This window comes from Pan troglodytes, chromosome 14, assembly GCF_028858775.2.
Source record: "Pan troglodytes isolate AG18354 chromosome 14, NHGRI_mPanTro3-v2.0_pri, whole genome shotgun sequence".
NCBI lineage: Eukaryota > Metazoa > Chordata > Mammalia > Primates > Hominidae > Pan > Pan troglodytes.
The window spans coordinates 58,522,347-58,550,315 of record NC_072412.2 but is presented as its reverse complement, the minus strand read 5'-3'; the positions used below and the strand labels follow the sequence as shown (position 1 = coordinate 58,550,315).

Genomic DNA, 27,969 nt, shown 5'->3' with positions numbered 1-27,969 from the left:
TCAGTCCATGAGATCCACTTACATTAGATTTGAAAGGTGGAAGGCTTACTGTGGAAGGGAGTGGGGTGGATAGGTGAGCACAAGCAGAGATGAGTGCTTGTGGCAAATAAAGTCCATAGTCCATCATCTGGTCCAGTTTGGGGGATGTGGGGATGACACCCCAATGGTAGCAGCAGATGCAGTTTCTTGATTTCTAGGTTGTAGGTAGTAGAGTGACCTCAAAGCCAGCTGTTAAATTGCAGCACCTAGTTGCCCTGCACCTTCAGCCTTTCCAGTGATTTTGTAAGCACCTGATTCTCTGTATTAAATCCTTTTCTTCTTGCAATACCTACAGTGGTAAGGCAGACTGGCTGGCTGCTCACCAACCTATTTTGTTTTCTCCTGTGCACCCATCAACTATATGTTTCCCAGCCTTCCTTGCAGCTAGGCATGACCCTATGCTAATGGATTGTGTGCAGAAATGAACCTTTCAGATCAAACCTAAACCAACCTCTCACATAGGCTTCTTCACAGTCTTTTCCTTTCTAGCTGCTTGATGCAGATGAGCACAGTAATCTTGGAAGCTATAGGTGGAGATGGTGATAACACAAGATGGAAATAGCCTGGCTCCCTGACTCACTGCTTGGAAGAGAGTCACCTTGGAAGAGAAGCTCTCTCCCATCGTGGCAGCACCAGACAAAACCACAACTGGGGAATGAGGGGGGGAAAGGGTGTTGGGATGAGAGAGATGCTAAAAGAAGCAATGACCAAGGACAAAATGATGAGAGCAGGGGTCACTGAAGTGAGGGAGAAAAAAAAAACCCACTTATGCCAAGTCACTGAGACAGTGAGATTTATCTAATAGAGCAGTCAGCAGCTCCAGTTAAAAGATGTTGTTTCTGTTCTTACACCGAACCCTGACAACAGCCATCAAGGTGAAAGAGAAAATCATGGGTAACATTGATATAAAAATATTGTTGGTCACAACCAAAAAGAACACATGAGTTGGCAAAATCTAAAAAAAGAAGAGATTTGGTTAACTATGTGAGGCAATTGATGTGTTAATTCACTTAGTGATGGCAATTATTTCACAGTGAATACATATATCAAAGTATCATGTTATATACCTTGAATATATACAATTTTTGTTTGTCAATTTTACCTCAGTAAAGCTGGGGAAAAAAGAGAAGACTTGAGAAAGTTGAAGTTACTATAAATTTGATGGATGGAGGTACAGAAATCAAATTCCTTTGATGGTATATAAATCCTGGGCCCTATTCATTCTTTCATACCCATCCTCTGCCACCCTCCACATACACTGAGCTCTAGAAAAACCCCTTGGAAGTCCTCATACACACCATAGGCCTTTCCTTAACAGTCCTCGGAGCAACCAAGGTCTGAGAAGCCATTCTACTAGCAGAACTTTTGGTTCCAAGAGGTTCAGGGTGCCACCCAAGAAATTTCCCCTTTGGACAAACTGAAGGCCATCTTTCCCTACTCGACCTTGATTCCAAGGGCTATTCCCCCTGAATAAGTTCCAGGAACAGATGCAGATCTCAGAGACAAGTGGGCGCATCCCGAGCTACAGATGTGGAGCCTGGCAACTGAACTGACAGCTCAAATAGCATCTCTTACCCACGAGCCAGGCCAGCTGGTCTGTTCCACTGACTAAGAGCATGCCTTAGAAATGTGCCTGCCTTTTATTTTCTGATGTGTCACAATTTACTCTTTTGTTGTTCCGGAACATTCTGGAGCACAGGATGCTAATCACCCTCCCATGGCATGACATCTGTTTGAGATGACTGAAGGCTCAGGCACAGAACCTCCCAACATCATCCTGAAGGCAGCCCACACAGTCACAGGACAGAGGGTGAAGCTCTCCCTTTCAATGGTTCATGAACAAGAAGGGGAGAAAAGTAGACTCTTTAGATTGGTGATATAAACAAACCTTAAGAGGTAAATATATTTTACTAAAAGCAGAGTACAAAGTAAGTACCCATGCATGTTCTGAAAAGGCCAATACCTGTATTGACTACAGCAAAGAGAGTAGAAAAACATATGCATTTATTTGAGTCTTATCCATAGGGCTTCATGACAGCCAGCCTTCGTTTAGGTTGTCAGTGGCCCAAAAGAAATGGGAAACAGGCTTTGTTTCTGCTGCTCACATTGGTCAATCTTTTGGAGTCAAAGCATAGAAAATATCAGCTCTGAGGATCAACCTTGGAGTCGAGGACCAAGAGAGGATGTTCTAGCCTTTGGAACTCTTTCATGCCAAAATGGCACCTACTTCAAAAAGTCACTAGTTGCAACAGCCATTATAAGGGGAAATGTAAACTTGAATCCCAGTTAGCTTTATATCTTGTCAACCCAATGCCTATTCTGAACCTAAAATTCAAAATGAGAAACTGGGATTAAAAACTCATCGTAAAGGGCAGAGCATGGGCCAAGGACTTTCCTAGACACTTTATATACTTAATATCATTTCATTTACCCAAGAGGACTGTAAGGTAGGTGGTTTTATTCCACCTTACAGAAAAAGACACTGAGTCTCAGAAAAGTTCAGGCACCTTCCCAAAACCATACCATATGCAAGTAGTAGGACCAAGAGTCAAATCCATTTTTGCATGACTCTGAATCCTGTGCCCATGACCACTCTATGCAATGTTAATTAATATACAGTCTCACCTGGGTAGGGATGCTTGTGGTACAGGAGTAAAGATTGGAGAACAAACCTTCGACAAGCCTGGTAACAAGAAACCCTCATGCTTTGGGAGCGCTGCCTGGTAGGTTTGATTGGTGCACAGATTTAGACCCCTCCCATGGCCCTAGAGGCCACTTAGGAACACTTATAAGGGCAGTAGGTCACCACAGCTCTCCATAATCCCCTATCCAACCCCAGGAAAGATAGTAAACAATGCAGGGAACCCCAAGAGCATTAGTAATGCCCAGTTCTCCTCTGGGGTAATTTGAACCGACTAATTCCCTTGTTGAAGAAGGCAGATTCAAAAGCCTATTCACTATATAATTCCACGTCCATGACTTTGGGGAAAAAGCAAAGCCGTAGGTATAGGAAACATCAGTGGTGGCCAGAGACTGGAGGGTGGGGGTAGGAGTTGTCTATAAAAAAAGCACAAGAGAACATTTCAGGGAGGATGGAAGTGTTTTATGTCCTAATTGTGGTAGCCTTTACATGACTATACACTTGTCAAAACTCATTGAATTGTGCACTTAAAACTGGCAAGTTTTACCACATGTGAATTATACCTTATGTAATTTATGTTTATAATATATATATGTAAATTTCAAAACAGGCAGTAGCTGATGAATCTGGAGCTAAATTTCCCATTGTGTAACTGCACTGCGGTAAACCCAGGAGCCTGAATCCCTGAGTCCTTCAACCTTCCCTGCAGGGAGATTTCCTGCAGGCAGTCACTGCAGGCTGATACACCACGTCCAGTGAGAAAGAGGCTGGGAAGTGAATTTTTTCAGGCAAATGCTTCTGTAGCAGTTCAAATAAGAAGCTGATTGCTAGGGTTACCTTGGCTTCCTGCCTCCTTTCCTGAATCTTCAGAGGTCATACTGTGTACTTGGTACAAAACATTGATCTGGAAAACTGCCTAGAGCCAGATTAAATATAACATCCTGGTTTTTAACTTGTATCTCACATGACATACATGTCTTTATCTTCATATCTTGTTGCATTTTGAAGGGCATACCTGTCTCTACACTCAGCCCTGAAGAGATAGGGAAAAATCTTACTAAAATACTAAATATTATAGCTGCCATCTGTCTCAAAAAGTTTGGCAAGGATCCAAAATGAGCATTTCAGTAAGACTAACTACATCAGTCCACTGTGTCCTTCCAGCTCTAGGTCACCTGTCTTCTTACATATTCTCTTTGGTAAAGGTATTTCTCTTCCTGGTATAGCCAGTTAGTCCTTTTGCTTTCTGCCCAAGTCCTCCTGTCTGGGGAAGATCCAGAGGCTTCTGATCCATGTTCATAGCTCAATTGGAAAAGGAACATAAGCTACATAAATGTAGTCTAGCATTGGAAATAATCAGATCAGTCATGCAAATTAATAAGTACATAAGGTCATATCCCAAAAGATAATAGGGCAGTCATGTACAATAAAAGCTGCCAGAAAGAGTGGATTTTAGAGGGAAAGAAAAATGAAAGAGCCAGCCTAACTTTGGACTCTTATAAAAGTTATTGATGTGATCTGTTGTTAGGTGTGCAATCTCCTGGCACTAGTGTTTGGGAGGTAGCCATTCTCCCAACCTCATAGCAAGATATGGACTACCCTGTTAAGAGCTTTAAAAAAAAAAATTAAAATTAAATAAAACAAAAGATGACTTTTTTCAAAGCACATTTTAATCATTTATTTTAAAAGGGGGAGTAAAGCATTTAAACTGCCAATCCTATAGACTAGGACTTGAACATCAAAGGAAAAACAGACAAAGACTAGATGATAAAGTCATTCAAACGCACAGAAGCACATCACATACACCAGCAAGGTTTCCAACTACTGCACTGATTAACTAGATACTCTCAATAGCTTTTCTATAGCTCGTCCTAGAAAAGAAAATTAAATTTTCATTTTCTTACAAGTTCCAGGCTTAAACAAAGGCAAAAATTACATGCAACAACTGATACACTCATAAGTTGCACATATGCTCCAAGGTCTTCATTAGATAACAATAAATGCTAGCACTTTGTCACCGCCATCAGATTTTCTTATAGTCTTAGAGCCATGTAAATAAAAGTTCATAATGAAATTAAAGAAAATTAATTTTTCTAATCTTAGATCAGTTCCATAGAAAACTAATAATTTTTTTAAAGTAGGCAGTAGAGGGGGGTTGGTGGGGGGTGGAATTGGTTAGTAAGTCTGGTTCTAATCTTCTGAGCTGCCTTTGGAAGGAAGTTATGAGGTAGAAGGTTCTACTGACTTTTAGTAAGGTGGACAATGAGAGAAAAGAAAAAGCAGGTGCCTCATCTATAGATCCTTCTGGGATTTATTTGCCATGTACAATTTAATGCATAAAAAGGCCTCTCTCCATAAAACTCAGCACTTTACAGATGTAGAATATATAAGCATGCCAAATTTACTTATCTGCCACATACAAAGCATCATTCCAGGTGCTAGTGAGGGGAAAAAAAAGTTGGAGATTTGGTCCCTCGAGGAGCTCCAGATATTAATCTACCTAACTAAGTCCCCAGGTTTCTTCCAGGCATGGAAGAATTAGTGGTGCTACATGGATGAGGACTAGTCATTGGGCAATATTTCCTGTACAAAGAATCCCTAGACGCTATACTGAGTTTTAAGTTCCTTAATTCCTAATTTAAGGCTTCTAGTGAAGCCTCCTCACAGTAGGCTTCACTAGGCCCACAGTGCCCCTAGACCTCTGACAATCCCACCCTAGACAGACTTTATTGCAAAATGCGCCTGAAGGGGCAGATGATTCCCAAGAGAACTCACCAAATCAAGACAAATGTCCTAGATCTCTAGTGTGGTAGAACTATGCACCTAAACATTGCTGCAAAACGAACACACTTTTAGACACCCCTGCAGATATCTAAGTAAGTGGAGAAGACTATTTTTTCAACAAACATTTTCTCTTTCACCCTAACTCCTAAACAGCTTACTGGGGCTTCTGCAAGACAGAAAGATCATAATTCAGAAGGTAACCATCGTTATAGACATAAAGTTTCTGGTCAAAAGGGTTATAGTTAATGCTCTGCACTTTTTCCTGCATCTTATGCATTACAATGTCTAGTTTGCCCTCTTTCCCTGTGTTTGTGTCATAATAGTAAAAAATCTCTTCTGTTCTGGTGTTCATAGTACGGGTGGCATACAGAACCCCACAAACCATGAAGGCGTTAGAAGCAGATGGTTTATACTGCTTGGTATACCAAGTGTTTAGCACCTGAAGTGTGGTATCATTGAGTTTACTAATCACCATGTTACCAGTGCTGGCTTCAGTTGAATAAATAACCCACAATCCATTCTCATCCACAGCAAAGTCAATATCTTGCCAAGCAACATTAGCATATGAAAAGCGGTTATTATAGGCAGCATTAGGGAGAGTTTGAGTCACAGCAATCGTGTTGGTGGTCAGGTTAACTCTGGCAATATTCCCGGTGTTGTACATGTTGACGTACATGTTGTTGTTGTAAACTGCGGTACCACTACCTTGGCCATAGGTGATCCGCAACTCTCGAGCATTTATATACAATAGCAAATCATCCAGTGTGTTGTACAGTCTATAATACTCCAACAGTCTCCCATCTGTATTCAATGGCGCCACCCAATACAGTCCTTTGTTTGGATGCTGGGGAGAGTAATCCCTACCCCAAGCACCATATAGATAAGAAAACCCTCTCCAGTTGAGCTGAACCACAGATGGTTTGCTGATGTTCACCACACCACCATGACCACAGCTCCCTATACAAACAAGAAAATAAAAAGGCATTTTTAGAGAAAAGGAATGACAGGATACAAATAGTTTAATATCCTAAGCACCAAAGGAATCTATAAATATTTTTCCTGTCAAGGTTCAATAACAACAGTGGTTCTGATGGAGAAGAGCCAAACCTCCTCTTAGTTCAGTGCATTCAGTCTCAATGCAAACCCGATGTCAGCTCTACAGAGAACTACATTCTGTTTCCATGGGTGGGCTTTCAATCTGGAAAATAGGAATAATGAAACCAGCAAGAACTATATTTAAAAAGTTTGGAGGCCCAGAGAGAGGAAAGGGAGACTTGGTGAATTTAATATATTTCCTTCTATCAGAAAGCATTTTGCAAATATTATCTTATTTTGTTTTTCTTATAGCAAAATCAAGGAAGCAAGATTATTCCACAATCCTACCCTATTTCTATAAATCCACAAGATTTATAGAAATCTATCCCAGAAAGAATAGTGATGAGGGAGAAGATTTTCCCAGGCAAGGCTTCATGCCCTTCCTCACTCTCCCCTTCCTTGGGACCCCCAACTGCACATCCACGCCAGGTACCAATCCTGCTTTAAGCTATTCTCAGAAGAGGATGTTTTAAATATAGCATTTTATAGATCCAGAAAGATGGTCCTGTAATGGTGGGATTTCACCCTTGAGAAGCCATAAAGTTATTTTGGGGCAACATTGCCTGCTCCGTACCCAATGCACAGCCCATCAATAAATCACTTGCTGACCGTCCTGCTGCAGAGTTACAAGGTGAGTCCTGCTGTTCATAACCCATATGCTATTGTGCCATAGAATGACATGCAAGTATTTCATCTTTCCATCCAGACACTGTCATTGTCACAATGTGTACAATCAAGTGGGACAAGATTCACTGGTCCACTGAATCTACATTCCCTGTAACACTTGGGTAAATAACAGTCTGGGCGATCAACCCTTCACATTGTACTCCCGCTGAAATGCCTGCCATCCCAGGAGTTTATGAGCTATAAAAATAAAATACAGTTCCTCCAGTATTTTTATAATAACTATCCAAAGAGTTGAACACACATTTTCTGGGATCTTAAGACTCAAAAAAACTCATGAGATGGTTTATTGGATAACAAAGAAAACCCAACTTCAAGTATATTTGAGGTCATTTTCCCTCGTCCTGCTGCTCAGAGCAGAGCAGGTGAGACAGGAAAGGAGCAGAACCTGAATTGTTGGATTTGGCTTGAAATACTTGCAGGGACTCAGAGAGCCATTGAGGAACATGAGGTGAGCTGGAGCCAAAAGCAGAGCTCCAAAGAATTGCCTGAGATTAGCATGGAGGTGGGGAAGGGGGAGCAAAGCCTTTGTCTCTGGGTCTCTGCTGTGTCCAATATGGAAAGACCCATTCCTTTCCTTGCTAAATGCTTTCCCTCTCCATCCTTCTCACCCAAGGACTGCTCAAAGGTGAAACCATTACTAGAAATTCTGTTTTTATTTTTCCAATCGGCTGGGGCTTTTTGGTCCCAGAATTAAATATATGCTCCTTAAATGCTCTCATAAATCCGCAGTTGGTGAGAAAGCCAGCCAACCATACAACAGGTAGAGAAATGAAACCACTCTGTATCCAACCTCAAATAATTTTGCATATCATTAAGCAGAACACAGTCACAGGTTTATTTTAATAATGCATGTGCCATTTCATAAATAAAAAAGCAACGTGTTTTCAGCCAAGAGACTATTCTCCACTGAAGAAATAATAAATAAAATTATAAATTATTATTTCTTCTATTAAAAGTGACCTCTCAGATGAATACTTGTTTGCTTTTGTTTATGAAACAATGCATGAATTATTAAAATAAAGTTAGCGGTGTGTTCAGTTTAATGATAACAAAAACTGTTCAAGTTTCCATATGCTACAAACTGGATTTTCTAGCTAAAGTATCTTCCTGAGAACTTATTTATTTAACTACATTTCACTCTGAGGAAAGTCACTTTTTTTTCTTTCAGGTTGGAAGACAAGAATTGCTTGCTTCATTGAGTCTTGCCTTCCTGAAAAGAAAATATCCCAAACCGACAGCAACAAAATATTTAAGGAAAATTTATGATGCATATAACTTATTCAAGCACTACCAAGAGGTTAAAGATAAACTATTCTGTCCCCAGATGTGGAAATTTTTAGACATGAAGGAACCAAAATAAACTTCTCAAAAAATTACTATTACTACTGCTATTATCATTGAACTAATTGCATTATTATTAGTATAATAGTATTAGTGCTATTACTATTGTTACTACTACTAATAGTAATAGTGGCTCATCATTTCATAAGTTGACCAGAAAATTCAAATTGCCCAGTGTAAATATTAAAATGTATGAAACTTTGTTTTTCTCACCTCCCAAACATTCCTAAACACTTTCCTGTTCATTTGTTATCCTCCTTTTATCCTCTATGGGTAAGGATAAAGGGCTATTTTTAGGGCCCCGGCTGTGGTAGAAAGGAAGTGGAAATGGGGATGAGAACTCAACATTGCTGCCAATGCTACAAATGTGGCCACAACAATGTCAGACCAGGAAAAATGCTATGGCGGGCTTCCTCGACTCCTGGCAGCAAACCATCTTGGACACGATACTGAAACTGACAGCCAGTCCAGTGCCCACTGTTCCTCAGAGTCCTCATCCCCCCATCCCATCTTCACTGAGCTTCTCACTACCCTCCCTTATCTCATGCTCCTTGCCAGCCCCTTCCTTCATGTCAAGGTCTTAGACATACTTCATTCCATACTTCATACCCAGTTTCCATCCCAATTTCACCCTGACACTTGGGCAACAGCCCATTGCCCAATCATGATCCAAGAATTCTGAAAGACCATTGAATCATTTTGCATTTTCTGGTGGAAGAGAACACACAGCACAGAACTGTCAGGAGCAAAAGTACCCTTTTACCTACTCCACTAGCAAGGAAGCAAAAATAATTTGGTGTTAAGCAGATAGGTGAGTTGTTGGAATTTTCTTTTCACTCCAGAAATCACAGGTGCACCTCTCTGTTAGAGCAGCTATGGAAGGCAGCCTAGTATGGAAAATACTACTAGACAGATTCTAATTCAAAGCCTGATTCCAACAGTAGTTGTGTATCCTTGAGCAAGTTATTTAACCTTCTGAGCCTCAGTTTCCTCATGTCAGAAGAAAAATAATACCAACTCTGCAAAATAGTTACGAAAAATACAGAGAAGACATGTAAATGTTACTCAGTAAATGGTAAATATCTCAATATAATCACATCATGTTACAACTGGAGGTTTAGATGTCTCGTTTCCTAGATAGTGGCTTCTGGAGGTTTCTTTACTCATGCTGGTAACCCCAGTACCCAGAACAGGGCCAGCCACACAGTGGCACCAAATTATGTTTGTGGAATAAAGGAATGAAAGATTAATCAAATCACCTAAACTCAGCTTACCCTTATTTATAAAACACTAGCCTTCCACCCTGCTACATATCTGGTTTTTCAAAAAGCCTGGCATTTACTCCATGGAACATAATTTGAGGAACCCTCTATACAAGTTTAGCCTTGGTTGGCACTCTCTTCATCATGCAATTCATTAGATGGCACCATGGTACTCTGAAAATACCTGAGGAAGCCATAATCATGAGAATTTAAAATATTCTGACTTGGCTTTTTAAAAGTATCATGGTTAGTAGCATTTTTTTGAAGCCAATAATTATATGCCTGCAGAGGAAAATTAGTCTTGGATCTATTAATGCACTCTCTCAACTGGGCAACTGAACTTTGTTTGAGCCAGGAGGAGAATATGATTGACTTATAAGAATTAGGCAATTAAAACAATCATAGTCATAAAATGATTAAGACTAAATTGACTCTGAAGTGTTGGATATATGCTGTTCAACATGTGGCTCTTCCCTAAGCTTGAGATTTTAGCAGGTCACCCCATTTCTTTCAGATCCCATTTAATCATCAACTACTTACTGAGCATCACTATGGACCAGCATAGAACCTTGCATCCCCAAGCAAACTGGAGATCAACCCCTGAGCACCCGATCACATTTGGCCTATATACAGTCATTTAGATTCACAGGCAAAACAGAGACAGACTGAAGTTTTAAGGGAAAAAAGTTAATGAGTAGAAGGCCAATTATTTTAGATTAGAAAGTTCTATGAAATGAGGCAGAAAAAGGACGTTGTTTGTAGCAAAAACCAAATAGGAAGCATATTTTATTGAACCTGGGATACATTCACTTGTTCTAAGTTCAAGCTGACCACTGGGTTAGCAAACTGTAGCTATAAGGGAGGGGGCCCAGAGACCGCAGAGTTACTTTACAGCTGAGACTTGCATATAGTCTTTTTTATTCTGTGCAACTCTGCAGTGAAAAAAGCAGACAGGCCAGATTTTAAAGTCCCATAATAGAGAATAACTTTAATTAAAGTCTCCACAGGCTCACAAGTTTGTGGTGCTTGGGGATTTTCCAATTCTGCATTATCAACCAATCCAAACAGAAAGAGAGCAAGTGAAAGAAATTGATTTAAAAACGTGACCAAAAGTCAGTTTAATATAAACATCATAAATATAATATGAACAAAGCTGGAAGAGAGCCAAGTGGCTTGGCAGGGATTCAGGTACAGCCAAGGTTGTGGGAAAGTGAGTAAAAATCTGGGTCCAATTTGCTTAAACAACACAGCTGGGCTAGGATGGATCACAGAAGTCTAAGTGTAAGGGCCTAGGGGAAAGTTCTGGGAAAAAAAAAAAATCCAACAAAAACAACCCAACAGGCTCACTTGTTTTCTTCCCTGGGTACTAAGCAATGCATTTTCTCCCCACCATTGTCCTTGGGTTACTGCTGCCTGACACCTTCGGTCCTGAACTGACCAGGGAGCAAAGACCCTTGCCTTGCAGCTTCTGCTCTGTCATTAACTACTTGTGTGGCCTCAGGAAAAGCAGCGTCCTTACCATCCAAGTCTTCTCCTCTGAGACAAGACGAGGCTAAGTTAGATGGCCCTGAATATTCCTTCATCTAAAATGTCCTCATTATAAGGGATGCGTAGAAAATTGTGCCAGAAAAATCTATTCCATGAGGAGGATTTGCAAGGGGTGTTGGGGAGCTCGTTCAGGTATTATCAGGAGTTGTCACTGCTTCAGCCTCTGCCTCAGTGGGTCCTCTGTGGTCCAGCAGAAACAGCTCTCATTTGCTATATTTTTGCACCACTAATCCCAGACTAAATTTAGCCTTAGTTTATTACAGAGGACAGACCATGTTGTCTGCCCTAAACCTCCTATGCAGGATGAGAAATTTGAACAGTTGTTCAAATTTATGTCACCTCCTTTCTGGAGAAGTTGAAAGGCCATTTCGTTCTGGGGCAGGATTCTGACCATTAGATGACACCTGTCATAGTAGGACAGACTCCTATTTGCAGAGGGAGGAAAAAAATCCGCCTGAAGAAGACCAAGAGGCTTATATCTACGGCTATACCTATTTAATAATTGAAGCCTTAAAAAATCAGTTACAATGACAATAATCCAGAAACACAGTCTAAAAGAAAGCAGGTGTGAGGATTGGAATTCATAAAAATAAAAGGATTGCATGATTTGATGAAAAGATACAGTCCCCACTCAGACTAAGATGCTCAGGACCTGCAGAGAGAAGGTCCCTGTGTCATTGATATCTCTGAAGAATGGGGCTGAACACTGTGGCTGAGAGGCTTTAGTTTACCTGAAGGAATGCATTGCAGGGCACAGTGATCTGGCACTGCTTTTGTTTTGCTGCAAGGCTTTCGCTTCAATTATCAACATTATTAACAATATCCATTGCCAGCGTGTGAGTGCCGATCATAAGGTTCCGAGCTTCCCAAGCATTGACTCATTAATCCCCACAGCCACCCTGCAAGGCAGGCACTATTATTCTCCCATTTTACAAATGAGGATATTAAGGATCCTTTTTGCTGCAGCCACCTAGCTGAGAAGCTCAGGTCTTTGGAATTCTAAAGCTATGTTCTTGTACCCTACACTCCACTGCCTCTGTTCATGGGTATATTTGCAGAACACCCACCTCTGTGCTGTACTTAACCCCAATGAGAATTCATTAAAGACTAACATGCCACCCCTACTCCAAGAACTCACAATCCATGAGGAATGGCAAGACACACCCACAAGCACATGATATGTGGGGTCATTCCTTTAATCCTCACTGAATCTCAGGACACACAATATAGCAGGTGCTCAGCATGCATTTATAGGAAGAAAAAAGAAAAAATTAAAGAGAAACAGAAGGAGAGAGAGAAGATGGCAGCATCAAAGGCATAAACCCAGCTCATCAGATAAGTGAGCCAATCAGCCCTTAACACCACAGGAAAGTGGATGCCACACACAGATTCCAGAGGCTTTCCCCTGAGGCCCCTGATAGGGCCTCCATCACCATAGAGATTTTTGTTCCCTGTTAGAAAATGCAAAGAGAATACGTGTAACTTGTGGATTTTGCTTTAAATCAACTCATTGTTTGTGCTCTTCCTCTGTGAAACCCAGAATACGATAGCATGTAGAATACTTGGGAGGAAGGGAATTTTAAAACATGGAAGAGAAAACTGAGAACTGAAAAAAAAAAAAAAAAAACCTACCTTCTTCTTTCACCATTGCAATCCCCAATCCCTTCCCCACCCCACTCACAGCTCCTTATGGGGTCTGGCACAAGTGGTTAAAAAAACTGGCATGCCTACCTGGAGTGGGAGGAGGGTGGACGACAGGGGTGTTTTGATCTTTAGAGGCCTCACACTCTTTCAGCTTGGTCTTCAGAGCCACGATTTCTCGGCGAATGGCAAGGACATTGTTTTTGTCTAGCGTCTCAAGCTTCTCTACCAGGAGAGTCATATTCCTTATCTAAGGAAATAAAAATTCAGAGTGACTTTATATTATGGTGCAATTTCTTTCATAAACATTCCAGGGCTGAATTTGTCATTAGTGAAACATTGCCAGAGAATACACCAGAGATTCTTCTGAATGGTTTCATTTGGAAGAATACATTTTATGGTTTAGCATGAATGCCTGTCAGATCTCAGGCAGATGTGTGTGACAAGAAGAAAATGGCAAAGATTTTAACAGCTTTAATAATAGAGCCCAAGCTCATCCTCAGCATCCACAAATGTCCATTAAAGTTCATTTCTAATAACCTTCCCCTATAAACTTGTGTTTACTCATGTTGTATTATAATTAAGATTCTAATGAATGGTGAGGGCCAGAGAAAGCTTAAATTCTAAAATATGTAACTAGAATTCTCAATTATAGCCCATGTCATGACTGTGCTAGTAAATTTTTGTTGATATAAATTACCCAACCATAACGTTAATGTGATGGTCTTTATCCACAGATCTTAAAAGGCTTTACAGAAATATACAAGAAATTTCTTAAAGCGGGTTTCCAGTTTGCAGAGAAGGATTCCAGGTTATTCAAAAGGAGAAACAAACCTAGCAAGTTTACCACAATCAGGTATATTGTGGATTTCTAGTTCCATGAGGATAAATCTAGAGCAGAGAAGACACCTCATATAGCTTGGCCATGAACAGTTGTTCAACTTTATGCCAGCTCCTTTTCAGAGAAGTTGAAAGGGCATTTTATTCTGGGGCAGGATTCTGACCATTAGACGACATCTGCTCCTAAGTCAGCACATTCCCAATGTGCTTAACTTACTATTCAAACACAGGCCCTTATCCAAAACAGAACATAGTGATATGCCATGTGGCCATGAGACAGTAGAGAATTAGAAGTTGGAAGAGAGAGTTTCACTTCCTGGTACTAGTACTTGCTTACAGTCACTGAAGGGAGTTTATTATTAATTTACCAAGAAGTGAGTTCACTCCTTACCTCCACCTCCAGCTGGTCAACAATTTCTGAGCTTCCACCAAAACTCTCCTTCAGCTGTATGACCAGTTTTTCCATCTCCTTCACTTCTACCTTGATCAGCTCGAAGTCCAGTTCAGTGTAAGAAATGGTATCCTTCTCCATGATGTCAATTCGGACAGTTAGGTTTAACAGTTTCTTTTCATACACACTAATTAATTGGACATATTCCCTCACCTGAAAGAAAATCAAAAGGTTCAAGCCAATTCCCTGAGTAGTATCACACCATCTTCTTCCACTACCGAGCGCTTGAGTTGAGAACTATTTGATTCTTGCCAATCATTGTGTTTTGTAAATAAATAGATCAAAAATACATTTAACTAGATTTTTAAAATCTATCCATATACAAAGAACTTATTACTCCAATTGAAGGGAGGTAGATTTTATACTTTGCTAGACTAAAAATAATTTTGCTTCAGCATCATCATTTGCAGGTATATTTTAATCTCCATTTTTCAAAAAGTTTTTAGGTTCAGGGGTATATACCCAGGTTTGTTATATAGGTAAACTCATGTCATGGGGGTTTGTTGTACAGGTTATTTTGTCTCGCAGGTACTAAGCCTAGCTCCCAATAGATTTTTTTGTTGTTGTTCCTCTCCCTCCTTTCACCCTCCACCCTCAAGTACACTTCTGTTGTTCTCCTCTTTGTGTCCATGTGTTCTCATCATTTAGCTCTCATTTATATGTGAGAACATGTGGTATTTGCTTTTCTTTTCTTGTGTTAATTTGCTTCGGAGAATGGCTTCCAGCTCCATCCATGTTCCTACAAAGAACATGATCTCATTCTTTCTTATGGTTGCAAAGTATTCCATGGTGTATATGGCCCATATTTTCTTTATCCAGTGTACCATTGATGAGCATTTAGGTTGATTTCATGTCTTTGCTATTGTGAATAGTACTGCAATGTACACACACGCCCATGTATCTTTATGGTAGAACAATTTATATTCCTTTGGGCATATACCCAGTAAAGGGATTGCTAGGTTGATTAATAGTTCTTTTTAGTTCTTCGAGTCACCACACTGCTTTCCACAATGGCTGAACTAATTTACACTCCCACCAACAGTGTATAAATGTTCCCTTTCCTCTGCCACCTCACCAGCATCTGTTATTTTTTTACTTTTTAATGATAGCCATTCTGGACTGGTATGAGATGATATCTTACTGTGGCTTTGATTTGCATTAGATAGATCAACATCTAATGATCAAGTGATATTGAGCCCTTTTTTCTTAATCTCTATTTTAATGTTTGAAGACATTAACTCCCCAAACTAAACTGGTTTGTATCATAGTCTCTTGCCATCTCTCCTCCCTTCAGCACACTTACTCTAATTGTTTCTCAACCTCAGCACTGTTAGCATTTGGGACTGGATTGTCATTTCTTGTGGGGGTTGTGCTGTGAATTACACAATATTAAGCAGCATCCCTGGCTTCTTCATGCCAGTTGCATCCAACCACTCTCCAGTTATGATAACCAAAAATGTCTCTGGGCATTGCTAAATGTTCCCTGGGGACAAAATCATTGCCACGGCCAACACCACCCTCCTTCCATTTAGAAACATGGCTCTAAATCTAAGTATTTTCTGGAAAAGGGAGAAATGCGCTATGCCGAATTCCTTCTTTGATCACCATATACAATTAGTTTTGATCCCCTCTGCCTTTTACAAAGTGGCATAAAGATCCAACCTACTACACAATATGTGAGTGTGTGTGCCCTGTAGAGTACACATTTCATTAAGTGCACCCACATTTATTCCAAGAACTGATTATTGCAATCAGACCTTTAAATTACAGATTTGTTGCATATATTTGAATGTCTGATCATTAAGTTAAAATACTTCCAAAAATTCCCTTGGCAGTTTAGTGTATAATTGGAATCTCCAAATGGATATTTTAATAAACACAGTTGGTGGTTCTTTCTGTGTCTGATCTCTAAAGAAAATGCCATGGCTTTTTTAAGGACCTGCTCATTAAATAAGTTGCTGGCTTTATATGCTTTTTAAAAATTTGAACTGAAGTGATACTTTTCCCAAAACTACACTAATATCAAGTAGCTGATCCACAGTGCCTGGGTGAATTTAGAGCCAGATGTTGGCCTTTAATCCTTCTCATACCAAAAGCAATCCTAACTTCTGTCATTTCAGCCCTTCCACTTAACCCCATTGTGCAAATTAAAGTAGACTCATAGACCACAGACCTAAAGGGCTAGGGCTTCAGGCAAAAAGGATTTTAATGAAAGTTGAAAAAACAGTCCTTGGCACTGCTAGTGTATCTCCTCGGGCAACTGATGCTCACTGCCATTGGATGTACCATAACTCGAAGGATGACAAAGCTGGTGATATTTTGGTGGATAGGGAGGTTAAAACATATATACGGCCACCTCTTAGTATCCATGGTGGATTGGTTTCAGAACCTCCCAAGAATAACAAAATTCAAGGATGCTTAAGACTCTGACAGAAAATGGTACAGTATTTGCCTACAATCTACACACATCCTCCCAAATACTTTAAATCAAGTCTAGATTACTTATAATACCTAAAACAATGTAAATGCTATATAAATCATTGTTGTATTGTTTTTTATTTGTATAGTTCCTGTTGTTACATGGTTATTTTTATTAGTTTTTTTCCGTGAAATTTTTCAATCTGAGTTTGGTTATATATGCAGATGCAGAACCAAGGCTATGGAAGGCTCACTGTATATAAAACCTAACAAGTCCCCCTCACAAGTGCACTGCAGATATAGGGCTGCCAGGTTCCAGTGTCTACAAAACTCAGGCATAAAACCTTGACTATGATAAAAAATAAATAAATAAAGTGCCAATCCATTACAGAAATGGAAGTTTGAGAAATAAATATGCTTGTTGGCATTTGGCCTTGCCAGCTCTTGGAACAAATGAAACACCCTCAGCTTCTCTGGAACATTTTGGTGGCACATCGCAGCTGTTGTTCTACAAAAATGAGTGATTCAACTGTCATCTCTGCTAAATAAAATGTGGTTCTCCTAGATTCTCACAAAAAAAAGCAAGGCATATTCTGGAGTTTGTTACCTATAAAAATGTGTGGTGTGCCTGCCCTGGTGCAGACAAAATGAAGGGTCTGTAAAGATCCATTTGAGGAAAAAACTCAAGGTTCTTCAGCTGACACTTAAAGGACGCTCAGTGGTGTTCAGGAAAATAGCAATCATCCGTGGAGTTAGAGAAGACACAAAAGAGCTTGGGGATGGGCCAGAAAGACTTCAGAGTGTGAACTTTACTAATTTAAGTAAATCATTCATATGAACTTTTCACATATATGAATCTGTAGCTTTGGGAATGCGTGGACAATGCTGACCACATGCCAGCTCCTCCTGGGAGGTGCAGTCTTGGGAGAGGCAGCCCAGCCTGCTTGGGAGCCTCCAGTCCCACATCCCTGGCACTTGGGGCACTTTCTGCATTTTTTTCTTCTTCTGGAAAATACAGTCATTTGCTGCATAATATTTTTGTCTGTGACAGACCGCATATATGACAGTGGTCCCATGAGATTATAAATATCATATTTTTACTGTACCTTTTCTATGTTTAGATATATATGCACACACAAAAACTTACCATTGTATTATAATTGCCTACATTATTCAGTACAGTCACAGGCTGTACAGGTTTGTAGCCTGGCAATAGGCTATATCATATAGCCTGAGTGTGTAGTTGGCTACACCCTCTAGGTTTGTGTAAGTATACAATGACGTTCACCAATGTTAAAATCACCTAACGATGCATTTATCAGAACATGTCCCTGTCTTTAGCTGACCTATGGCTGTATTTTGATCTAGAAAAGTGGTTCTAAATGAAGGGAGGGCGGTAGTGGTGGTGATTTTGTCCTGGTTCTCATAACTGGGGGGTGGGCGAGTGCTATTGGCATCTAAAGACCAGGGACGCTGCTAAACATTCTATCAAGAATATGGGTCTAGCCTTGAGGAGACACGTCCTGTGTCAACATCTTTATCTCGAAGCTCCTCATCATGACAAGTCTGAGCACTAGACGGCTCATCTATGTTTTAGTTGAGCCTTTAAGCCACCAGCCTAACATTCACAGCTTCCATTTTATTTTGCTTGTTATGCACATACTATATCATTGATGAGGAATAAAATTTGTGTGAGCGTTGATTTGAGGGTGCTTGTTATTGTTCCTTATAATTAATGCGGTCTTGTAATAAATAAGGGTGTAGTGCTAGTAAGCTAAAGAATTAATCTGGTTCATGTTTCTGCCAGTCTCTCAAAACCTGTGATTATAACTATGGCCAGACTATTTGAAATAAGTACGTTTACTTTGCAACATACTACTATTTTCAATATATGTTTCAAAGTAAATGTAACAGGGTTCATTGAGCCTGGAGTGATTGTAAAGACATATAAAGTACTTTGGAGCTAGACCCAACTAGACTGAAATCTAACTTCAGTACTTAGTGGGCAAATCACTTAATTTCTTTAACCCTTAGTTTCCTGTAAACTGGGGGTAATGATACTGAGCTTACAAGATTATCATAAAGACTAGAGATAATGTACGTTAAGTGCCTAGTTAATGGAGGCCCTATGAATTATAGAAATTAATAGAGAAACAGTAATTTCAGCGTTTTCCAATCTGACCTTTTAATTTATTATATTTCACTATACAAAATACGGCTCAATCAATGTTATTTCTTTATGGGTTGCCTTTATGTCTCCTAGGCTGCCTCAACCTTCCCGTGCATGAGGATCTACTAGCAAATGTGTCATATTAAATAACTCATGCCAAAGACCATAAGCCTCCAGAGAAAGAGAAAATCCTGAGCTGCCTTTTGTGCCATCCCTTTCCTAAGTATAGTCACAAAAGGACATACCGTAAACAACAGAAAAGTATAAAATGCTTTCAGCATCTTATGCAGAGGCAGCTCCCTGTCTTCTCTGTGTACTGACAGATAATGAATCAATGTAAGGCAGTCAAAAACCTTTTCTACTGGCCTGTCCTAAACGGGCATTCTCCCAGGCCCCCGGATAAATGACGATTTTCAAGGCAACCTAGGGACAGCTGTAATAACTCACTTGGAAATTCGAAAGCCCTCAGCTAAAGGGATAACTTTGGATTTGAAGGCATTACTACTGCATCTCTTCCTGGGCCTACCTTGGAGGATGCTAACAGCATGGCCAAGAGGAAAGAGAGTTGAGATGATTTTGAAGACTCGAATTCTGACCTGGCTTAACCAGCCAAGAGAGGAATGACCTTGGGCAAGTCTCCTTACCTTTATGAACTGCAGTTTTACTGTCTCTAAAATGGGAGAGACAACACCTGGCCTATCTGCCTTAAAGGGTTACTTGAGAGGAGAATAGAACTGGAAGCATTTGAAAAAGCACAAACTGCTACTATTATTGTTGTTATTATCACCTGTCACACTAAATCGATTATATAAATCCTAGCTAGCAGATAAACTTTTTTCTTAGGCCACAATCACAGTTTTTTTGGGATCAGAGCAGCCACCGACACATTCAGAACTAAAACTTTCCCACCTATTCTGCACTTCTTCCCTATCTGTCATTAGCAAAGCAGATGTTACCAGCCCCCCGTACAGTATTGGAATTAAATGTCCCATATTCACAAACCTGGCAAGCCACATACTCTCCCTGGAGCGCATAAGGTTTCAAACTGCCCTTCACACTGCTGCCAGCAAAGACAACATGTAAATCAGTAGTTTCCACTATTTCAAAGCAAATGACTCTAACTGAAAAGATCTTTACCTAGGATTTTCCTCTACTTGTTATGTTTTTATGCATAACTTCTTATCTGTACTTGATTATGCTGGAATAAGGCTATGAATATTAATGGTTAGAATTTATAATTTAATGCTGTGCCTTTTCCGCTGATTAATTCAAGGACATTATATTTCTTAAGCAGCTAGGTTTCTAGAGTAGTCAAACACATTTTCCTGGACACTCATTTAAACTTAGAATATTTATCTACCAATTCAGGCTGAAAGTAGGGTCTCAGCCTCATCATAATTTTTGTTTTAAAGGATAACTATGTTGGATGTTGAGGTGGCAAAGCTTAAATTTCTTAGGAAAACTTATTCTGAATCTTGCAGTAAAGCCAGAGCTCCTTGTAAATTAATGGAGTTGTATTAAATAATGCATAATGTGATTATAGCCTAGCTTGGACTTCACCTGTGCAGAAAATAGGAACTTTTCTAACTGATTTTTAACTTGGGCTGAAAAGGTGGAAGGGGTCAAAACTAGAACACCAAGTCACATTGCTCCAGCCAGCCCAGAGAAAGGCAAACCCTTTAAGATAACTTCCTCTGGCTAAAGAAAAAAACAGTAATCAGAGTTCAAGTCAGTGTTTTTACCAAGGCTGAGAAACCTATTAGTCTTGATTCAAATTCCCAGGGAAGCCTTCAATTTTTGTCTAATATTGGACACATCAAATGTAATGTTCCTGCTGAGACAATAGAAGATAACCATGAAGAAAGAGATGGAGGGTGAGGATGGAAGTGGGGATAGTTAAAGGGTAAAAAATAAAAGTAGTTAGAAAGAATAAATAAGACCTAGTATTCAACAGCACAACCGGGTGACTATAGTCCATAATAATTTCATTGTACATTTTAAAATAAGTAAAAGAGTCTAATTGGATGGTTTGTAACACAAAAGATAAATGCTTGAGGGGATGGACACTCCATTTTCCATGATGTGATTATTACGCATTGCATGCCTGTCTCAGGGTATCTCATGTACCCCATTAATACATACACCTACTATACACCAAAAAAAAATAAGATTAAAAATAAAGAGACTACAACCTTGGGTTTCACTTGGAGAAAATAGAAAAAAATAAAAGAGACTACAACTTATTGTCACAAAAAAAGAGAGTGAGGGGGAGAGAGAAGGAAGTGAGCAATTTGTAAAGATAAAAAAGGATTAAAGGAAAGAGAGAGGGAGGGAGGAGGATGAGAGGGAGAGGATTTGAAGGAGTGGAAGTGGAGGAAGGGAAAAGAAGGAGGGAAAAAAAGATCATCTAAAAGTAAGAAAATACCCAAAAATGTCCCCCCCAAAAAAGAATTAACCAGGAAAGGAAAAGAGAGATTAGAAGGGATGAATAAGGGCAAGGATTGAGGCAAGAGAAATAAGAAACTAAAGGATGCAGGAATGGAATAGAAATCGAAGAAAAGGAAAAAGAGAAGGGAGATAGAATAGAACTAAAGGGGATAGAGGAGAAGAAAGAAAAGAAAGCAAAGCTTGAGGAAAGATCTAGAAGACCAAAAGGAAGAAGCAGCGTCAAAACAAAATAAAAATTGCAGGTTGGGGTTTGCAAGGAGAGCTCAAGGCTTCTTTCCAACTGCATAAGTACCACAATACTATAGTGAGTTTATCCACGGAGTGAACAATCTGAATCCCACTCTCTTCCTGTGCTCTCATTTTCCCTGCCTTAATAAGAACTCCATTGGTGTCCTATAAAATAAATACTAAAATCACCATAGAATAAAAACGTGATGTCTTTGATACAGTGAAGAATGATTGCTTATAAAATCCTAAATTAAAACACATTTTGTTTTGTTTCTCTTTATCAAGATATTGCTTGAAAAGAAAATGCTTACTTTAGAAAGTTCTTTCTCAAACTTCTGAGAAAGAACATGAGCTGTGAATTCCAAGCGTTCCACTCTGTCCACGGGAAAGGTGGTGTCTGGCAGGGAAACAGAGCACTGGCAGGTCCCACTGTCATCCACGGAGCCGGTGAAATTGGAAAACAACTGTAAATAATAACAAGTTGAACATCAATAACAAGCTGGAATCTGAGCTTTTGGCAACTGGAGTGACAGAAATTGGCTTGTCGAGAGTACTTACAGGCAAGTAAGTGGAGTCCAAAACATAAATGAATAAAATCATAGAAACAAGCTAAAACAGCTTTGTTTTCACAGGTGGGGACCACCCAGCGTTTAGCCACATCGCCACTGGTTGTACGAAAACCACTACGCCAGCAGACTTTACCTAAAGGAAGATTCTCCATTCTCGAGGCTTTTTTTTTTTTTTTTTTTGAGACGGAGTCTCACTCTGTCGCCCAGGCTGGAGTGCAGTGGCGCGATCTCGGCTCACTGCAAGCTCCGGCTCCCGGGTTCACTCTGTGCTCCTGCCTCAGCCTCCCAAGTAGCTGGGACTACAGCCCGCCACCACGCCTGGCTAATTTTTTGTATTTTCAGTAGAGACGGGGTTTCACCGTGTTAGCCAGGGTGGTCTCGATCTCCTGACCTCGTGATCCACCCACCTCGGCCTCCCAAAGTGCTGGGATTACAGGCGTGAGCCACCGCGCCCGGCCATTCTGGAGTCTTAAAGGAGATTATTCCTACCTCTATGCAAGGAAAGGGAAATAAAGAAGCTATGAGAGTGCTAAGTTTGAATTTCAATTCTAGCACTTGCTAGATGTGAAATCTCCTTAATTCTTAGTTCCTTCATCTGTAAAATAGAGATAACCTACTTCACAGGGTCGTCCTCAGTATTAACGGAGTAATGTGAGCCAAGTCCCTGGCACAGAGTAGGTGATCTGAAAATGTCACATTCTCTTTCCTTCTACTGCTCATTTTCTCTTCCTCACCTTCACCCCAACCCAATCTAATTCCTTTTCATCAGAATGAGGGAATCACCAAAGATGTGGGCTACAGTGAAAATATATGATGCAAATTCATATCCTCTCATCGCCTGGGAAATTGCAAATTAACATCCTTCAAAATGGGAACCAGCCATTTGTTAGAAAGTGAATAGCGTATGAGCTTGAAGGTTTTGTGCAATTTTTTTTAATAAAAGTTTTTTTCCAGCTTACCATTTGCAGAAAAATTCATTTTAAAATATTTTATGTTTCTTTAAGATATTCAGACTCACACTTCAGTGCCACTGCATATTTTTAAATGACACATTTGAAAGATCCTGTTTTTCTTTTGTCCCCTTTGAACTTCCCCAAGAGGATCCCAGCACAATTAACATTTTTTTATTACTACTATTGCCTTACAGAGTAACCCTTGGCAGCCAATTTGCTGTGCCTTTTAATGATCTCATCTGAAAGCCAACCCAAAGCTCACCTGTGGAACATCAGCCTGAAGGGACTTTTTATGACCTCTAAGGAGACAGCAATGGTCTTCAGAGCCAGAAGAGACTCTGGCCATGTCTCTCAAAGTTCAGGTCAGCCAGCTGCAGGTGGTGTCATGGGTCCTGTGCATTTAATGGCCACCAACCTCCATAATGCCTGATCAAGCTGGGTCTAGATGCTTCTATAATGAAGACTTATTTTATCACTGGCCTCGGGGCCAATCAAGCCTTTTGCATCTAAGTTGTTTTTAATTTAAGTTTCAAGATGAGCAGAAAAAAAAATGTGTGTGTGTATCCAATCATATTTTTTATGTGTTTGGTCAAAATTTATTACCTTGGTCTCAATTTTCTTTTCCAATCACATCCCTACATGGGAAACAGTTCAGGAGTAGGGAGGAGAAACAAGCAGATTTATGTCGAACATAGGGGTGGACAGCAGGGTTTGAATAGGGGAAGGGTCTTTGCCAGAGATGAATAAAGACTCGGTAAGATACACCAGGAACCTATCAGAGAGGCCGGCTTCCCTTGAAACCAGCTTTACTCATTTCTCCAAAGATAGAAAGACTCCAACTCAAGCATGCCAAGGCTTTTACAGAAAAGACCGACATATCAAGGACTTTTGAAGAAATAGCTTATTATAATAACAGTCTAGCAAAAAAAAAATCTTGCATTGCATTTTAACAAGGGGAGTTTAATTAGCTGCACAAACAGGGTTGGGCCATTCTCAGAGTTCTCCGAAAAATTCTGCCAACTCAGAAAACAGTGGATATCATCAAGCAATCTCTAGACAGTCAATTAGGAACCACTAGCTAACAACTTTTAGTCCTGAAGTTCACTTGAAAGACAGACAAATAATTATGAGCCCTGCTGTCAGCCATTCCATCGGTTTCTATTGAACATCTCTGTCCCAATGCTGTGGACTCCCCCAGCTTCCATCCTGCTTATCATCAGCCCAGCATGCTCAGCTGACATCAAAATGGTCCATAAGTTTGATCAGTGTCTCCCATTAGAGATATTTCTGCTCCTCGCATTCAAAGACAATGAAGCTAATGGTGATGAGTCTCTCTCTGCGGTGAATGCCCAAACTCTACATGAATGAAGCATGGGGGATGGGAGACAAAGACAAGCCCTTGTCCCCTTGGCCTTTGGAAGAATATGCGATTCCCCTTCTGTAGGGCAAATAGGACCCTGAGTACCTCACAAGACACCTTATATTGGTAGGTTTTCCCTAAGCACGTGTTCAATTAACATTTACTGATGTCTACACTATGCCAGGTTCTGGCTTTAGGGAGACGATTAAGACTCAATTTCTGCCCAGGAATCAGGCCCACTGTCACTCTGAAAGCCCTACTCGTTTTTTCAAACCAGCCTTGTAGCCTGATGACAACAAAACACGTGACTCGTTGCAGTTCCAACTATACCAGTTACTCTGTGGAGCGAGCATTGAGCCTTTTCCTAGTCTTGTGAATTGAGGACCCTGCAGAGGCCCCTCCTCAGGAGGGAGACGTCTGAGGCAGAGAGTACTCTGAGTGCTTACAGCAGAAGGTGCAACTCACATTTAAGGTGATTTAAGGTTGCAACTGGCTCTAATTAGTAGCCAAGGCTAAGTGTCAGCAAAGATTCAAGGTATAAAATAATGGTACTCAACATTTTCAAAGTACAGAAAATGATATGTTTGGAACTTACTCAATGACAGTTATAAAAGTGTTTTCTACCACCTTCCAAAGAGCTCATCAAGCTGACAGCCAGCCCCAGAAAATTAGGTTGATAGTGAAATTGACTCCTAGTCCAGTATAAAAAAAAGTTGGAGTTGTGATACTGACTCACCAGGGAGAGATAAGTAAAAAGGAAAATTAAAACCTCTAAGTCCAATTTAACTACCATGTCTCATCTACTTTTAAATATTTGTCTTTTTACCAGACAATAGGCATTCTGGATTTCTCTGTTTCTTGATCTATATTTTATTTTCTATTATTATAGCTGATAATCTTACCCAAATGCTGGTTTCTGACTGGTGATGGAGCTTCATAATAAATTATTATTGTTAACCTCAGTCCAAAAAAGAGTGCTAGACAATTCTCATCATCCCCAGAAATCATTGAGTATCACAGAATAAACTTATGTAACTGATTTCTGACTGCAAAGAATCCTTGTGCCTACTTATGATTCCCAAGCCTCCCTCCTCTAACTAAAAAATAAGCAATTTTCATCTATACTCCTTGGAAATATAGAAACCTATATGTACAGACATGGTGAAGAGAATGGACAGACTAATTTTGAGCTATATAACTTGCTAGCTTACTGACTTAAAACTAATGACTTCACCTTGATAAGCCTTAGTTTTCACATCTCTAAAATGGGACCATTAATTGTACCTACCTCTTAGGGTTAAATAAGATAATACAGGCCAGGTGCGGTGGCTCATGCCTGTAATCCCAGCACTTTGGGAGGCTGAGGCAGGCAGATCATGAGGTCAGGAGTTCGAGACCAGCCTGACCAACATGGTGAAACTCCATCTCTACTAAAAATACAAAAATTAGCCGGGCGTGGTGGTGGGTGCCTGTAATCCCAGCTACTCAGGAGGCTGAGGTGGGACAATCGCTTGAACCTGGTAGGTGGAGGTTGCAGTGAGCCGAGATCGTGCCACTGCGCTCCAGCCTGGGTGACAGAATGAGACTCTGTCTCAAAAAACAAACAAACAACAACAACAACAAAAAGATATATATTATGTACTTAACGTAGTCCTGGCATTTATTAGACACACAGTAAATGTTATTGCTGCTGTTTCTATCTAGGCCCTATCCAAATCACTTGTTAATTATCACATTTTTATTATCTGTAATTTCTGATGGTCAAAATAAAACAAATAAAAGTCTTTTCCTCCCCCTTCTCCCATTTGCCCTTCCATTCAAGCATGATAATGTAAGCAGCTACCTGACCTGTGAGGAAAGATCCTAGAGGCTTAGAGAGAGAAGCTTTGGCCCAGATAAGACTCCCCCACCCCAAGTTATACCTTAGCAAAAATAGCCTAGGAGGTTTGCAGAGTGGGGTTCCCGCAGAAAGGCCCAGAGTGAAATGAATAACTGCTTCTTACCTCCTAACCTCTCATGCCCTCCAGCCCATTCTCCTTTCTTTAAAGGAGATCCAAAGAGGACTCATCCCCCACGGAACTGGGCTTACTATGCCTTCAATGCACTTAGCCTAGCTGTACCAGCCTCGTTGTAATGCATGAGTTTTGGTTTTGTTTGTTTGTTGCTACTGTTGTTTGGAGCTGGAAACGGTCCTGAAGATTCCCTGTAAAGAAGACTGCAAAGAGTGAACACTCCCCTAGGCAAATGTCCACTGGTAATAAATAACACTTTGCTAAAGACCAGTAACTCCCCCCTTATTTCTGACACCCACCTCCTTTATAAACCAGGCCAAGAGAAATGGTCAGGGCTTCAACTAGGGCACTGCGGCTCTCACTCCCTCGAGGGCTACTGTTCACCATTCCGGGATCCTGCCAGGCAGCAAAACAACTGGACAAACTTTCCCAGAGCTGCAACTCACAGAGTCTTTCCCTAACAGTTCCCATCTTGGACTGTATATTAGAATCACCTGGGGAGAGGTTTTTTAAAATATTTGATTTGTATACATCTATGTAGGATTTTTTTAAGTACAGAACCCAGGCATCTGTACTTTTAGAGTCCCCCTGGCCACCCATTCTAATGTGCAGCCAGATTTGAGAATTCCTCTAAAGCATAGATATTCTCAAAAGTCCCAGCTGGAGAACTGAGATATCGTCTCTCTTGCTAACAATTTAATTATTTTACTGAGGCTTTAATTCATTCCCAGGGCACCTATAGTTAACAAAATGAGTCGTAAATCTTTTAGAGTGCCCAGGTCTAGCCATCCATGAAATTGTATTCAGGTACCCAAAAGCAAATGGAAGGGAATGAATGCAGCTCATTCAGATTCTGGGGCCTCCTCACCTGGGACACAGAACCTCCGCTGCCTAAGCTGCGGCTGGAGCTGGAGCCCGACCTGGAGCTGGAGCTGAAGCTGGAGCTGGAGTCAACACCTGGGAAAGAGCTGAAGCCGGGGCTGGGAATTGGAGGTCCCACATCCCCCAAATCCCCTGCAGCTTGGCCAAGGAAGAACAGAAGGGCTAGGAGAAATGAGAGGCCGGGCCTCATCTTGTCCTCTTAGCTGGAGCCGCTGGCTCTGCAGACAGCCCAGGGGCTTCTTATAGTGCCCAGTGGTGATTTCCCCATGGCCAGCATGTAGGAAAAGAGGGAGTGGCCAGGGAACGTGTGACCTGCCCCAGGAGGTTCAGGACACCCAGGAATCTGAGTCATGGCCCACACCTTGTCAGTGAGGCCCATTCTGTGAGCTGCCCTTGGATCCAGATATCCCCTGCCAAACATTAACTCAAATGTGCTTTGTAAAGCCCAATATTTGGTTTCCCACTTGGTACTTCCTTGAAAGAGATGAGACCAAAGTAGTCTTTGTGGATGACACAGAGTTTGGAGGCTCCATGGAGGAAAAGCAACCCTCAGTCCTTTGCCTCACAGCACTTCTAGTGCTCTCCCCCATTTTACTGAAT

General features: G+C 40.6%; 1 protein-coding gene and 1 long non-coding RNA gene across 2 annotated transcripts; one reads left to right on the top strand and one right to left on the bottom strand.

Annotated features, from left to right (window-relative positions):
* The first annotated feature begins 1,750 nt into the window (after positions 1 to 1,750).
* Positions 1,751 to 8,623, top strand: LOC107967914 (uncharacterized). Its single transcript, XR_001708739.4, has 3 exons — positions 1,751 to 1,935; positions 6,812 to 7,190; positions 8,415 to 8,623. It is a non-coding gene; the product is annotated as an uncharacterized LOC107967914 (long non-coding RNA).
* On the bottom strand, positions 4,333 to 27,583 carry OLFM4 (olfactomedin 4). The gene is made up of 5 exons (XM_522764.6): positions 27,356 to 27,583; positions 21,905 to 22,057; positions 14,270 to 14,482; positions 13,129 to 13,288; positions 4,333 to 6,421 (listed from the first exon to the last, which is right to left on the bottom strand). The coding sequence occupies exons 1-5, from the start codon at positions 27,557 to 27,559 to the stop codon at positions 5,619 to 5,621; spliced, it is 1,533 nt and encodes a 510-aa protein (XP_522764.3). The 5' UTR covers positions 27,560 to 27,583; the 3' UTR covers positions 4,333 to 5,618.
* Positions 27,584 to 27,969: the final 386 nt, after the last annotated feature.